At 41.6% G+C, this 15,502-nt stretch overlaps 1 protein-coding gene across 2 annotated transcripts in view; it reads left to right on the top strand.

Annotated features, from left to right (window-relative positions):
- Positions 1–15,502, top strand: part of CLNK (cytokine dependent hematopoietic cell linker) — a 244,203-nt gene that overhangs the window by 156,171 nt on the left and 72,530 nt on the right. For both annotated transcript variants that reach the window (XM_005554485.5, XM_005554486.5), the window contains exons 5-7: positions 5,995–6,032; positions 12,445–12,586; positions 13,822–13,928. In XM_005554485.5, the coding sequence (XP_005554542.3) occupies positions 5,995–6,032; positions 12,445–12,586; positions 13,822–13,928 (287 nt within the window). The remainder of the gene's footprint in view (positions 1–5,994; positions 6,033–12,444; positions 12,587–13,821; positions 13,929–15,502) is intronic.

Raw genomic sequence — 15,502 nt, 5'->3', positions numbered from 1 at the left:
CCAAGGCTCTTTGGCAGCTCTGCTCCTGGAAGTCCTCAGAGACCCTGTTCTTCCTGCCTTCTTGCTCCCTCCCTTGTATTGGCTTTAATCTTACAGCCTAAAATAGTGATGTCTGTACTCCAGGCCACAGGATGGAGAAAGAAGAGAAAAGGGAGAAATAAAAAGTGCATAACAACTTCAGGAAGTATCCTGGAAATTGTGACTTGATTTTCCACCTAGATTCAATTGACCAAAGCTTGGACTCATGGGCCATGCATAGCTACAAGGAAGACATGTAGCTCCAGGTGACCACGAGCCCAGCTAAACAGCAAAGGGTTCTGGTACCAGAGAAGACAGAGAAAATAGATATGGGGAGACACACGACTGTCTCTGCCACAGAGTAGTTAGTAACAGGTAGCTGGGACTCATGGACCCCTCAATTTTCAACACATATTCTTAAGTCCAGCTGGCAACCTGCAGATTTGGAGCCAACTCTGATCTTTGCCACACCTCTCCTCCCCTTCCCCATTGCCCTGAGTCTTCTTTTGAAACTGAAAAGAAACCAGAAGCTGGTTTTGCTTGGGGAACCTGTCTGGCTTGAGAACGTCCAAGCAACCTGCTACCTGACTTGCTTTCCTAGGGAAATAGAAAGTACTAAACCTCTGCAGGCTTCCTATTTTTATTTCTCTTCTCATGCAAGATAAGCATATTCTCGTCATGGGACCCACCGGGAATTCTTCCAGTTCAGGATTTCCTTTGAATGTGAATATCCCATGGCAACAGCACTTGAAGGTCCACCGGCTACCCAGTCCCTGCAAAGCCACTAAATGGGGGCATAGATGAAGGCACCGGCCCTGCACCTCCAGAGACTTAAGCTCCCAGAAGTGTTTCCAAATGAAAATAATCTGAGAGTCTCTATTTCCCTAATGGCCTGTCTTCCTTTGGAAGGGAACTGGAGCTTCTAGGTTAGTGGTTCTAAAACTTCAGGGTGAATAAATGTCACCAGAGGAGCTGGAGGAAAAAAAAAAAAAACAGACTGATTCAACTGGTTTGCTCTGGGACTCAGGTTTTGCCTTATTTCCTTTTTTCAGCTCCCAAGGTGAGTCTGATGCAAATGGTCAGGGGACCTCAGTTGGATGGGTATTGGCCAAGCACCTCTGTCATCCTTGGCTGGGCCTCTGCAGACACAAGAAGAGTTGTTCAAGGGACAGCCACAGGGCTGGAGTAACTGCCTTCTGGCTATCAGGAGGCTCTCCTGGGCTTTACACTGCGTATATCTATCTTCACGTCCCTCTTAAAAATAACTTTCAAAGGGACATTGTTTCTTGCAAAAAGACGTTTCCTTGAGGGAAACACAGAAGTCAGCTGTTCTCTGGAGCTGTCTGGTGTCTGTGGGTGATGAATGTCTCTCCACACATCCACACAACACAACCGTAACTCTCCCAGGATGCAGATGTGAAATCTACTGAGCAACTCCCTTTCTCTTTTTAGAGAATGGTCCCAGGAAGCCAATCTTTCTTTCAGGTCCAGGAAGATGTGAATGCCTGGAAGGGTTTGGGTGAGCCACTTTGGTGGGGATCTGGGACCATGAGGGGAAGTGTAAAGCTCTGTTCGCTCAGCGCGGGAGGAGGAAGGTTCCGTCGCTGCTTCCCAGTTCTGACATGTTCCTGCTGTACTGCATTCTGTATTTGACAACTGACTGTTTATTGATTGTGCATTCACTGTATGCCCATCTCTGCTACACATGGGTTGCAGGAGCCATCAGGAGCCTGAAGTCTTGCCACTGCCTGGGGGGAGGCAGGTACCATAGTTTGTAACTAGATTATTTATTGGTTAGCTTTGTTCCTAGACGCTATGGAGAAACTTTAAAAAAAAAAAAAAGTATTAATCAGGGAGGACTACCATCTACAATGAATAAACTACAAATGTTAGTGGAATATAAAAAAGGTTTATTTCTTCCTCACATCACAATCCAATGTGGATCAAAGCAAGGCTTTTTCCAAACAGTCATTGTGATTCACTTCCCTTTTACCCAACAGCTTCCATCATCCCCATGGGCCTTGGGGTCTCTGCCCAGCCACTGAGGCAAGATCAAGAGCATAGAAGGTCAAGTAGGGCAACCTAGATTCCATCACAGCCAACACCCCAGGGGTGGGAGATCCATGCCATGCCCACTCGCCTGCCCAGGGCAAGGGAAGGAGAGATATGTACACCAGCCAAGCACCACAGGAAAAGGAGACAGACCTGGTGCACACATGTGTGCAGCATTCTCACTGCCATCCCAGGTGCCAGAGGTGGTGAGGTACAGGGCTGGAGAGGTGCTCTTTAATTTTTGCCTGACATCGGTGGTCAGGGAAGCCCCCTCCAGGGGAAATGACATTTCAGATACAGTTGTATAGTGGACAAAGATCCAGGCATGGGCAGATCCAAGAAAAGAGGGCTATAGACAGAGGGATGGTGTGTGCAAGCTCCTGAAGTAGCGTGAGCTGGGTGTGCTGGGAGACTCAAGGAGAAGCTGGCTGAAACAGCGGAAGTCAGAGGTGAGAAAGAGGTAAAGGAAGAGTTTCATGATTCTTATTGCAGAATGGTGAGACAAGCTTTATTCCAGATGATGGAGATAGGTACGGGATTACTGCAATGAGTGTTTGCAGTATGAAAGAGACTGGGCTCAACTCAGAATACAATAAAGACAAGTGGAAATTTATAGGAGAGGTGTAGCAGGACAAGTCGCAGACAAAGCCCCTCAGACACGGAGTTAAAGAAGGAAGGGTTTTATTTGGCTGGGAGCTTTGGCAAGACTCACGTCTCCAACAACCGAGCTCCCCGAGTGAGAAATTCCTGTCCCTTTTAAGGGCTTACAACTCTAAGGGGGTCCACGTGAGAGGGTCATGATCAATTGAGCAAGCAGCGGGTACATGACTGGCAGCTGCATGCACCAGTAATCAGAACGGAACAGAACAGGACAGGGATTTTCACAATGCTTTTCCATACAATATCTGGAATGTATAGATAACATAACCGGTTAGGTCGGAGGTCGATCTTTAACCAGGCCCAGGGTGTGGCACTGGGCTGTCTGCCTGTGGATTTCATTTCTGTCTTTTATTTTTTACTTCTTTCTTTGGGGGCAGAAATTGGGCATAAGGCAATATGAGGGGTGGTCTCCTCCCTTAAAGGTAGCAGCGTGAAGGTCTGGGAAAGGAAAATTACAAAAAGGAAACCTCAGGGGTAAGGGAAAGGGCGGGGGCAGAGGTGGTTTCTGGCTAAACTGACCTGAAAAGATTCTTGCTGAAGGCAGGCCAGGGTGATCAGACATCACCGGAGGAGGGTGGCAGAGGAGGGCCCTGATTGGATGAGATATGGAGGCTGATCAGGCATGGAGAATGAGAGATTCTGGCTAAACCGACTTAGCAGGAGTCTTGCAAAAATTGGACAATGCAGAAATGAATGTGGAATCTCACAAGGTGGGCCTCGCAGAGAAAAGAGTTCAGGATAGCCTGACTACAGTTTGGTCCAGGAGAGAAGAGGCTGGAAAGGGATGAGGTCAGAGAACAGGATGGGGCAGGTTGTGCTGAGCTCTGGGGGCCACACAGGGCACCTGGTCTGTATGACATGGGCAACGAGTGACATGAACTGATGCACCATGTTAGGATCATGCTTTAAAATTACATTTTCAAAACTCTGCACTGATGACACAGATAGGTACTCTGGGAGATTGAAAGATAAAAGACAATTCCTTCCCTAAAGAACACACAACAAAAAAGTCATCAGATCCTGCCTATTCATATTTAAATGTCATGGTGAGTGAGACAGAAAACACATACATTAACAATTCAGTGAGATTGACCTGGCCTGGAGGAGTCAGAGAGAAAAGCAGGGAAATCGGATCTGAAAGGACGATGAGCATTTGGGAAGCAAAGGGGAGGTGAGAGGGAGAAGGGGCTCCAGGCAGGGTCTGCACCAGCAGACACAGAAGGAGCATGAAGCGTATTCGGGGAATCTGGGCGAGTCTCAGGCTGGAACGCTTGCCTCCGGTGAGAAAGGAAACCCCGCAGCTCCCCAAGAAGATGTCAGTATCATGACTGCACTCCTTGAGGCCAATTTCCTAAAATGAAATTATATCGAACCCTGAATTAGACAGTGGAGTTGTTTTCCTCGATAACGAGGGCCAGAGCAGATCCCCAATAATTCTGAGCTCATTTGCTCCTTCCGGGCCAGCTGGTCTTTAATGGGTGACCTTATTAATTTAACTCGATTCATGAGAGAGTACAAATTGCTGCTCTAAAGGGCTGGAAAACGTGTTGGTTTCTCTGCCAAGGATCTCAGTGGGGATGTAATTCTGCTGGGTCAGGAAGGTGTCATCAGTGTCCCAGAGCTGCTATCCAGCCACAAGGATGGGCTGCCACCGGGGGCAGGTGCGGGCAGGATTCTGTTCCTCCCAGCTCATTATTTCAAGAAGATAAGCTCTGTCTCATTAACACTTCCCATATGCACTGGTCCTAGGCAAATTCCAGAGAACTGTGTTTCCACTGAGCCAAATTTGCATTAATTTGTACATTACACCTTACAAAAGACTTGGGCATGCTGATACAATTAACAACCCTTTATTTCATATTTTGGTAAGATAAGGGAATTCAGAGTGAAAGAACTAATGTTTAAAAAAATAAAAGGCCAGGCACTGTGGCTCATGCCTGTAATCCCAGCACTTTGTGAGGCCAAGGCAGGTGGATCATTTGAAGTCAGGAGTTCGAGAGTAGCCTGGCCAACATAGTGAAACCCCATTTCTACTAAAAATACAAAAGCTGGGCGAGGTAGTGTGCTCTTGTAATCCCAGCTACTTGGGAGGCTGAGGCACGAGAATCGCTTGAACCCGAGACGCAGAGGTTGCAGTGAGCTGAGATTGCACCACTGCACTCCAGCCTGGGTGACAGAGCGAGACTCTGTCTCAAAGAACAAAACAAAAAAAAAAAAAAAAAAAAAATAAACAGGAAAATATTAAAGCCAAAACAAGATGTAGAAATGCTTATCATATCATGGTCCTTTACAATACTTAGATGAAATTCAGAAATTTATCCTGAATTTCTCGGCAGCCAAAGGAAGAAGGGAAATATCCTTAAATCAAAGCAAACCAGTCACTAAAAAGCATGCAGCTTCTGCTCCTAAGACCCGAAAGAAACTTCTCACATAAGTGCTAATAAAGAGAATTTGATTTGAAAAAAGAAATTTAAAATAAAATTGTTTCTAATGCTCCCCGATGCAGGCTAATAGCAAGAAACTACAATACGATTTAGGAAAACAAAGTTTATGAAGAATGAAAAAATCTGCAGTGGTTTTGCATAATCTGAGGGTAAATTTTTAAACACAGAATACTGAGTGGGCTGAATGACCCCAGGCAATCTTTCATAAAACAAGCCCAAATAAGAGTGTTGAGTGCTGAGAAAAGACAACTGCTGTGTTTTCATTCAGCAAACACCTGGTCCATAACTCAGTTGTTCAATATGGGGTCTTATGCCTGGCGCTAGAAATAGATGAATGAATAGCTATGACTTCTGTCCTCAAAACACTTATAGTCTGTTCAGGAGACAGATGTATGGACAGATTATTGCAATTGCAGCATGCTGTGCCTTGTGGGGGAAGAGACGGGAAAAATAAACCTCATCATTAGCTGAGCTGCTGCTGACTCATGACTTCGGGAGCAATTGCTATGAGAGGTCTTCTAACATTATTTTTCTCTTGCAATGGGAATTTTGACCTGCTACAGTAGAGGTTTCTTACCTCCAAGTCACTGATTGATTTGAATTCTATTATCTTTTCTTCTTTTTCTTTGTCCCTGTTTTGCAAGAGCAACAGGTAAAATGGGAAATAAAGAAAAATGCACTTTAGTTTTGAAAAATCATAATCAAGGTAAGTTAATTAAAACTGGCAAAAGATTTCTGGAGAAAAACAAGGGCCCGGTCTTTTTGATATTTGGAGCTGCCACGGTGATTAAAATAACGCTCGGTCTGTTTGTGTTGGCAGGCCAGTACCAGAGGATTAACGAGCCTCTCCTAGACTGGGTAAGTCAGTTGCTTCCCTTATCTATTTTATAAGTCTTTAATATTTGCAAAGTAGGTGGATTTTATTCAAGATACTTGGTAAAATTTTTAAAAATCAACAGCAACAGGGTGGGTGCGGTGGTTCACACTGTAATCCCAGCACTTCGGGAGGTCAAGGCGGGCAGATCTCCTGAGGTCAAGAGTTCGAGACCAACCTGGCTAACATGGGGAAACCCTGTTTCTACTAAAAATACAAAAAATTATCTGGGCATGGTGGTGCGAGCCTATAATCCCAGCTACTCGGGAGGTAGAGGCAGGAGAATCGCTTGAACCCAGAAGGCAGAGGTTGCAGTTAGCTGAGGTAATGCCATTGCACTTTAGCCTGGGCAACAGGAGTGAAACGTCGTCTCAAAAAAAAAAAATCAACAGCAGCAACAGCAGCAAATGCTTTTCTAAGTGGTATACTTTCTTGGCAAGAAAAACTGCATTTTAATTCTTGGGTATAAAACTGTAGCAGAACAGCCACAGACAAGAACCCCTCAGACACCGAGTTGTAGAAGGAAAGGGCTTTATTCAGCTGGGAGCATCAGGAGACTCACGTCTCCAAAAAACCAAGCTCCCTGAGTGAGCAATTCCTGCCCTTTTAAGGGCTTGCGACTCTAAGGAAGTCTGTGTGAAAGGGTCGTGATCGATTGAGCAAGCAGGGGGTACGTGACTGGGGGCTGCATGCACCAGTAATCAGAATGGAACAGAACAGGACAGGGATTTTCACGATGCTTTTCCATACAATGTCTGGAATCTACAGATAACACAAGCAGTCAGGTCAGGGGTTGATTTTTAACTACCAGGCCCAGGGTGCAGTGCTGGGCTATCTGCCTGTGGATTCCGTTTCTGCCTTTTAGTTTTTACTTCTTTCTTTGAAGGCAGAAATTGGGCATAAGACAATATGAGGGGTGGTCTCCTCCCTTAAAACTATATTCCAATTCCTCAGCTATAAAATGGAAATAAAAATTAATTAACATGGTCATTGTGAAGACCGAATAAAGTGAAAATACCAACACACTGTGCTGGCAGTTGCATTATGAGAAGCGCACTTCCTAACACTCATAGTAAAATTTTAAATTGAAATAAACTTTCTTGAGAGCAATTTCATAACATTAAGTAAGCAACATTAAAATACTCACTTTTTTGGCCCAATAATTCAATACTTAGGAGTTTAAAAAGCTAATCTAAAATATGTACTGATACTTAAACACATTCACATATTTTATAATAATATATTTTAAATGGCAGCACGTTTGAATTATGCTAAGTATTCAGTAATGCAAAAGTAACTGCATCTTGATACATCTATTTTATGAAATCATTTGCAATATTTACAAATAATTTTAACAACTAGAGAAAAAGATTAAAAGTTATAACATTAATTCAATATATTTTATTACAAGTAACTGCATAGGTATATAATTTGAAGTTATAACTTGCATATCTATAGATTAGATGGGCAGATATATGATTGATTGATTGATGATTGATTGATTCTGCTCATAAACTCATTGACTCTTTACTGTTTGAAGTAGCTCTTTAAGAATCTAACAAAAAGCTATGGACCCTTACCCAGAAACACACATACACACACACACACACAGGCACACACAAAAATTGTAAAACTTAAAAGGTTCATGGGTAAAGAATATTGAACCTCTAGTTAAAAATCCTTGAAATTGATAGAAAATAGATAAAACATTGATAGATAAATAGATATAACTCTATATTTAAAACAAATATCTCTTTCTCTCTCTTTCTCTCTCTCTCTAAAGAAGTACACCAAAATACTTATATTTACTCATGGGTGCAAAAGTATCTTCTGACCTGGAGTGATGCTTGTTCTTCCCAGCCTTCTTATCATGTCCTGACTCTGTGAATTCTAGCAAGCTATTGGGTGGAAAGTTGGAAAATGGGTTCAGGCTCATATCCCAGTTCTTCCAGCAGGTCCAAGACTTTCCCCCAAGAAGCTATGCCCTAGAGAGCCTTGGTAATTGCCGTTAACAGTATGTAAATGGCACCTTTGCACACATACCCATCTGTGAAATCCCCAAAGGAGTCTCCTGCCTGAGCTCCAGCTCAGAGCTCACTGGGTGTACAGTTCCAGAACCGAGACGCCATCTCTCCCTTTGCTGTGTCAACAGTGAAACTTCCTGGAGTTCACATACTAGCAACTTTGCTTTGCTTTGTCGTGGGTACTGGGTTCTACCTATGACTCAGCACACATCAACTAGAGAAAAAAGATCCAACAGGTACTGAGTTCCTGCTGTGGGATAGATGCCAAAGTAGAGCGTTGAGATACATTTTCTCAACTAACAACAACGAGATAAGGTGGGTTTAGTCATCTCCAATTTACAGATTGAACATATCAGTCAGGGAGCTTAAGTAACCTTCCCAAGAATGCGAGATCAAGAGTCGTGTCCCTGCTTACACATAACACGATGCCGGCTGCAGATTTTAATGCGGAGGAGCACATTCCAGAATTCCTATGATGACCATTGCATGCGAGTGCACCTGTTACGGATTGGTGTCCATTCCTGTCAGTCTAGTGTTCAGACCCAGAGCCTTTGGTGAGTGCCTGTGTTAGTCTTCCAGTGTTGCCATAACAAAATGCCATAAACTGGATGGCTCAAACAACAGAGATTTATTTTCTCATGACTCTGAAGACCAGAAGTCCAAGATCAAAGTGTCACTAGGGTTGGCGAGAACTATTCCCTTGTGATGCAAATGACTCCCTGTGTGCTCACATGGCCTTTCCTTAGTGTGTGCATTTGGGCACGGGTGAGGAGAGAGAGGGAGAAACCCAGAGAGAGAGAGAGAGAGAGAGAGAGAGAGAACTCTCTGCTGTCTCTTCTTATAAAAACACTAATCCTTTTAGATGAGAACCCCACCCTTATGACCTTATTTAACCTGAATTACGTTTTTAGAGGTACCATCTTCAAATACAGCCACACTGATGGTTAGGGCTTCAACACACGAATTTGTGTGAGCAGTAGGGGGTGGGGTGGGGGTAGAGAAACATTTAGTCTATAACAATAGCCAAAGCAAAACCTAAGGTTAGAGAGGAATCGTTGAGACGGTCTTTTATGGCAACTGTTCTTATTAATAGTACAAATATGAAAAAACTAAGCTTCAAGGCAAAGGCATATCTCCAATCTAGCAAAGTGAAGACTTTAGTCAAAGTCTTTATGTCCAAAGTCCAGTTACACTTACTCCACCTCAAATGTTGTGCAACACCAAAGGTCTATAATCTGGTCTCCTGGCTCCATTTAGGAATGGAAAAATGACCAAAAATGAAAAAAAAAAAATGATAGTCTTGGCCAATTCACTTGGAGAGTGGGGCAGCTGGGGGGATATGAACCCATAGAATTTTCTCAACTATACATTTTACCTAAATTCTCACACCTAAACCTGATTGAATGAACTAGAATTTCAAAAATGATGGTGTCAGCTTTAGCACAAAATTTCACCTTGCAGTTGCTTTTACTGCGATAGTGTCACATTTTAGGACAATATACAGAGAGTGGTGTCACTTCTTGAAGCCCCACCCTTAACAGTAAAGACCCAAATAATTGCATTTGTTTTCCATTGCTGCCATGACACATCCCCACAGATTTGGCAGCTTGACCATTTATTATCACACAGTGGATGCAATCAGAAGTCTGAGCACAGCATGGCTCAACTAGATCCCCTGTTCTGGGGTCTCACAAGACTGAAAGCAACATGCTGGCAGGGTTGCATTCTCCTCCAGGGGCTCTGAGGAGGAACTTGCTTCCAGATTCTTTTAGGTTGTTTCATAGCATCCAGTTCCTTTCTACCGTCGGACTGTGGTCCCCATGTCCCTGCTGGCTGGCTGCTGTCAAATCCTTCTACTCTTGGACTCTCTGTAAGTCATCCTTCTGCCAGATCTCTCTTTCTTTCTCTTCTACTTCCTTTCTCTGACTTCCTCTTCTGCTTCTTAAAACAGGGTTTTTTTTTTAGATAAAATATACATGCCATTCAGTTTACCCATTTTATGAGTACAATTCAATGGTTTTTTAGTATATTCGCAGAGTTTTATAACCATCACTCCAATCAATACATTTTTATCATCTCAAAATGAAACCCAGTTCCCTCTTCCCCCAGATGCTGGCAAATATTAATCTACTCTTTATCTATAGATCCTCCTGTTCTGGGCATTTCATATAAACAGAATCAGGCAACATTCCACTTTGTATATGACTACCTTCTTATCATTTAGCATAATATTATCAAGGCTCATCCATGTTATAGCATACATCAATAGTTTATTACTTTTCATTGCTGAATAATATTCCATTGTATGACTATGCAACACTTTATTTACCTGTGCAGTAGTTCATGGATATTTGGGTTATTTCCACTTTTTTTACTATTAAGAATAATACTGCTATAAACATGTGCTACTTTTTGCATGAATGTGGAATTGCTGGATTACAGGGTAGCTCTGTGTTTGACCTTTTGAGGAACTGCCAAAGTGTTTTCTGCAGTAGCTGTACCCTATTACATTCCCATCAGCAATGCATAAGAGTCTCAAATTCTCCACATTCTCGTCAGCCCTGATTATTATCTGTCTTTTTTTTAATCATCTTGGTGGTGTATGGCTGACATCTCATTGTGCTTTTGATTTGCATTTTTTTAATGGCATCTCTCCATGGGATTATTGATGATTTGTATATCTTCTTTGAAGAAACATCCATTCAGATCCTTTTCCCACTTTAAAATTTGGTTATTTATCTTTAAATCATTGCATTGCAAGAGTTTTTCATATATTCTGGATTTAAGCTGCTTATCAGATACATGATTTGCAAATATTTTCTTCATTCCACAGTTGCCTTTTTATTTTTTGCGGTCTTTTGAAGCACACAGATTTTCATTTTAATTAAGTCCAATTTATCTATTTCTTTTATTGCTTGTATTTTTTGTTCTATCTAAAAAACCATTGCCTAAGCCAAGAAATGAAGATTTACTCCAATATTTAAGAGTTTTATAGTTGTAGCTGTTACATTTATATTCATGGCCCATTTGCATTTAATTTTTGCATATGATATAAAAAAGAGGTTCAACTTCACTATGATGCATGTGGATATCCAGTTGTCTCGGGACTATCCGTTGAAAGACTATTCTTTCTACCCATTGAATTGTCTTAGCACACTTCTTAAAAATCAATTAACCCTAAGGGTAAAGGTTTATTTCTGGACTCTCAATCATATTCCAATTATCTGCATGTCTGTGTTACTACCAATACCAATTATCTGCATGTCTATGTTACTACCAATACCAATTATCTGCATGTCTGTGTTACTACCAATGCCACATTGTCTTGATCGCTGCATCTGTGTACTAACTTTTGAAATAAGTGTTAGTCCTCCAACTTTATCTTTTTTTTTTAACCCAAGATTGTTTTGGCTATTATTGGTTCTTCTTATTTTCATAAGAATTTTAGGATTATCTTGTCAATTTCTGCAAAATAAATCAGTGTATTAATTTGCAAAGTATTTCTATTTTAACAAGATTAAGTCTTCCAATCCATGATCATTGGTCATCTTTCCATTTATCTAGGTCTTCTGAAATTACTATCAACAGTGTTTTGCAGTTTCCAGAGTACAAGTTTTGCACTTCTTTTGTTAAATTTATTTCCATATATTTTATTCTCCTTGATGCTATGCTAATATAATTGTTTCCTTTTTAAAAACATTTTCGTACAGACGAGGTCTCACTCTGTTGCTCAGGCTGTTCTCAAACTCCTAGCCTCAAGCAATCCTCCTACCTCAGCCTCCCAAAGCGCTGGGATTACAAGCATGAGCCACTGCACCTAGCCCATTTTCTTAATTTCTATTTTCAGTTTATTACTAATTTATAGAAATATAAATTGTCATTACTAGCATATAGAAATACAACTGAATTTGGTATATTAATCATGTATCCTGACACCTTGAGGAATCATTTATTAGTTCTAATAATTTTTTTAGTGAATTATTTAAATACAAGATTATCTTATTTGCAAATAGGTCCTCTTTCTGCTTCTAAGGGTTCATGTGATTACACTGGGCCCACCCAGGTAATCCAGGATAATCCGCCCATTTTAAGGTCAGCTGATTAGTGACCTTCATTACATCTGCACTGTCCCTTCACAGCAGCACCTAGATTAGTGTTGATTGAGTAATCAGAGATGGGAATATTGGGAGATATCTTTAGAATTCTCACTAGCACAAGAATTAAACTTCTATTTAAGATCCCAGAACCTAGACTCTTAAATATTTTACTTGCAGCTAAGAAAGTCTATCCCACTTCTCTAGTTAGCACTGTAGCCTGTCTTTGTCAACATTGTATCTTCCTTTGAATCACTGGAATGTTACCACCTCCTTAGGAAAGAAACTTTGCTGCAGTCCTGGATGGAGCAAAAGGCCACAAAGATGATGACTATGATGACCCTGAGCTTCGGATGGAAGAGAAGCGGCAGTCAATTAAAATTTTACCAGCCCGGCCTATAAAGGAATCTGAATATGCAGGTAACGTTTAGGGGTCTGCCTAGCATAAGAAGATGCATATACACGCCACCATATTGCACACTATTTAAAGGTGCGGTTTCTGAATTAAACAACCCTAGGTTAACATCTGCCCGCATGACTTACTAGCTGTGTGACCTTGAGAAAGTCTCTCCAATTCACTTTCTCTTTCTGAAAACAGGGTTCATAATAATAGAAGTTGCCCCAGAGAGGTCTTTTGAAGATTACATGAATGATGCATGTTGAGTTCTCACCAGAGGACCTGGTACCAAGCCAGAGATCTGTAATCCTCACCATTATTATCATGATGTTCTCCGTGAGCCTTAGGAACAACTGATGAGCATAACGGAGGGTGGATAGGCAGGGATGCGGCAGCCTGGGAAATGTTAAATGAGGTCTGCATAGAGGGGAGTAGAATGAAAAAAAAAGACTTTTTAACTTGGTTAATTCATTGTGCAGCCAGCCAGCCAGCCTAAGAGCATCAGCAGGGCACGGCAGCAAAGCTGCAATTGTTAAGAATAAAGAGGACCTAATTTCACACTCGCCTCTGTCTCTACCTGTAGCACAAAGGGCAGCTTCAGCAAGTTCCTTGAGATAAAGCACCCTATTGTAAGGGGGAAGAGGAAGCATTCACGATTTCTGAGGGCCTGAACCACTGAAATGAATCCATAGAAGTGTATTTGGAGAAAGTCATCTTGTAAATGATGATGACTTTTTTTGTTCAGTCATTCGATAAGCATTCACTGAGCATCTACTATGTGCCAGTTTCCATGTTAGGATTGATCGGAGGACACAGAGACAAACAATGCATGATCCTTACCTCAGGAAGGTGCAGTCTTGTGGCAGAAACAGGCAGCTCAACCGATGAATGTGATAGAATATGTTAAGTGTGTAATATAGAAAGGAGAGCTGGCATGGGGTGTGGCTGGGTGGGATCTAGTAAGATTTTTAAAGGGCATGGCATAGCCCAAATCTTGCAAGAATTACAGAATTTCTAAGATGAATGAGAAAATGAAGAACGTTCAAGTTCAAACTTTGGCATTTATTTGTGTGCACTTAGAAGAGCAATTTCTTCTCTTCATACATCAGTCTCCTACTCTGTTAAATGAAGGCAGAATTGCTTGCCTCGTACTTACATTGTAATGATCCAGTGAGTTTGTAGATGTGCAAATACTTTGTAAATTGTAGTGTGCTGAGTCCACATAAGGTATGACTTTCATATTTTTCTGGTTGCACAGATACACGCTATTTGAAGGTTGCAATGGACACTCCCCTTCCGTTAGACACCAGGACCTCTATCCCTATTGGACAGCAGACCTGGAACACACAGACGAGGTTGGAAAGAGTGAGTAAAGGCTGGACCTTGTGACCCAAACATGTGTAGGGCTCTTCCTAACCAGCCAGAAACTGCCGCATCTCCTGTCCCCCAGGCCATCTCATTAGGGAAAGAGCAGGTCGAGCTCATTGAGGTGGATGGGAGGTGACTCTTATACCTGGTAGCATCATGGCCCTGCCTCTAGAAAGGAGTAGAATTCAGATGTGTTGAAGATTGTGAGCCAGAGAGCAGGCTAAGGACTTCCACATGCATCTCATCTAACGCTCATCGCACTCTCCACAGAAAGAACATGAACTCAAATCTTTCTGATCATAATGTAAGCTTTTGCCCAGCGTCTCAGCCCAACGTGGTTGAGGTAATAAGTCAGTCATGAGTGGGGAGGTAATAAGTAAGTCATGAAACCTCTCTAAGCCTCCTTGTAACTTTATCTGCCAAACAGGAAAAAACAGAAAATCCTACAATGCTTATTTCAAAATGCTGTTTGGAAGCTGCAAAAGATAATTTTGTACCACTGCACTCCAGCTTGGGTGCCAGAGTGAGACTCTGTCTCAGAAAAAAAAAAAGAAAGAAAGAAAAGAAAAGAAAAGAAAAAAACTAGTAAATGCAAATGCCCTAAATGCATACATAGAATTTTATTTTTAATAAAACATTTGCTAACACTTAATTTTCTTAATCCAGAAAGGCATAAAATACAAATGATCACCCCCCTGGGATTGCAATTATCAGTCATAACATTTTGGTACACTTCATTATCAGTTTTTTTGTTTTTTATTTTGAGACAGAGTTTCGCTCTGTCACCCAGGCTGGAGTGCAGTGGCTCAATCTCGGCTCACTGCAACTTCTGCCTCCCAGGTTCAAGCAATTCTCCTGCTTCAGCCTCCTGAGTAGCTGGGATTACAGGTGCACATCACCACACCGGGCTAATTCTTGTATTTTTGTTAGAGATGGGATTTCACCATGTTGGTCAGGCTGGTCTCGAAATCCTGACCTCGTGATGCACCTGCCTTGGCCTCCCAAAGTGCTGGGATTATGGGCATGAGCCACCGCACCCGGCCATTGTCAGTATTTTCTATGCACATATCTGTCATACAAGGGAAGTCTCATTGTTCAGTATAGACCTGCTTCATTTTTCTTCTCACATTAAGTTCTGGTATAAAACAATTTCCCATGTGATAAACAAGCATTCACAGGCATAATTTTTATAGATAAAGCATAACCCATTACGGGATTTTCAATTATTTTACTAAACCATTGAGTGAAGACATTTTAAAGGCTTTTAGTATGTACTGTAAAATTTCCTTTCTAAAAAATTGTTTCCATTTACCCTCCCAGAAACTCTGTTTAGGAAGGTCCACCCCTTAGAAATATCACCAAAACTGGCTATTACTTTTTCAGTAGTATTTTTTAAAAAGGGATTTCACTATTCTTTTTTAGTTTGCACCACAGTTATTAATGAGTATTAACGTGCTTTTGAATATTCCTCACATATTACATATTCACATCGTCTGTTTAACTTGAGGGCTTCTGTTAATTTGGACAGAAAAATGAAACTACAAATTTTACCAAGCAACACCGACCATTTA

Source organism: Macaca fascicularis, chromosome 5, assembly GCF_037993035.2.
Source record: "Macaca fascicularis isolate 582-1 chromosome 5, T2T-MFA8v1.1".
In the NCBI taxonomy this organism is placed as follows: Eukaryota; Metazoa; Chordata; class Mammalia; order Primates; family Cercopithecidae; genus Macaca; species Macaca fascicularis.
The sequence above is the reverse complement of the archived record's forward strand: the minus strand, read 5'-3'. Positions and strand labels throughout refer to the sequence as shown.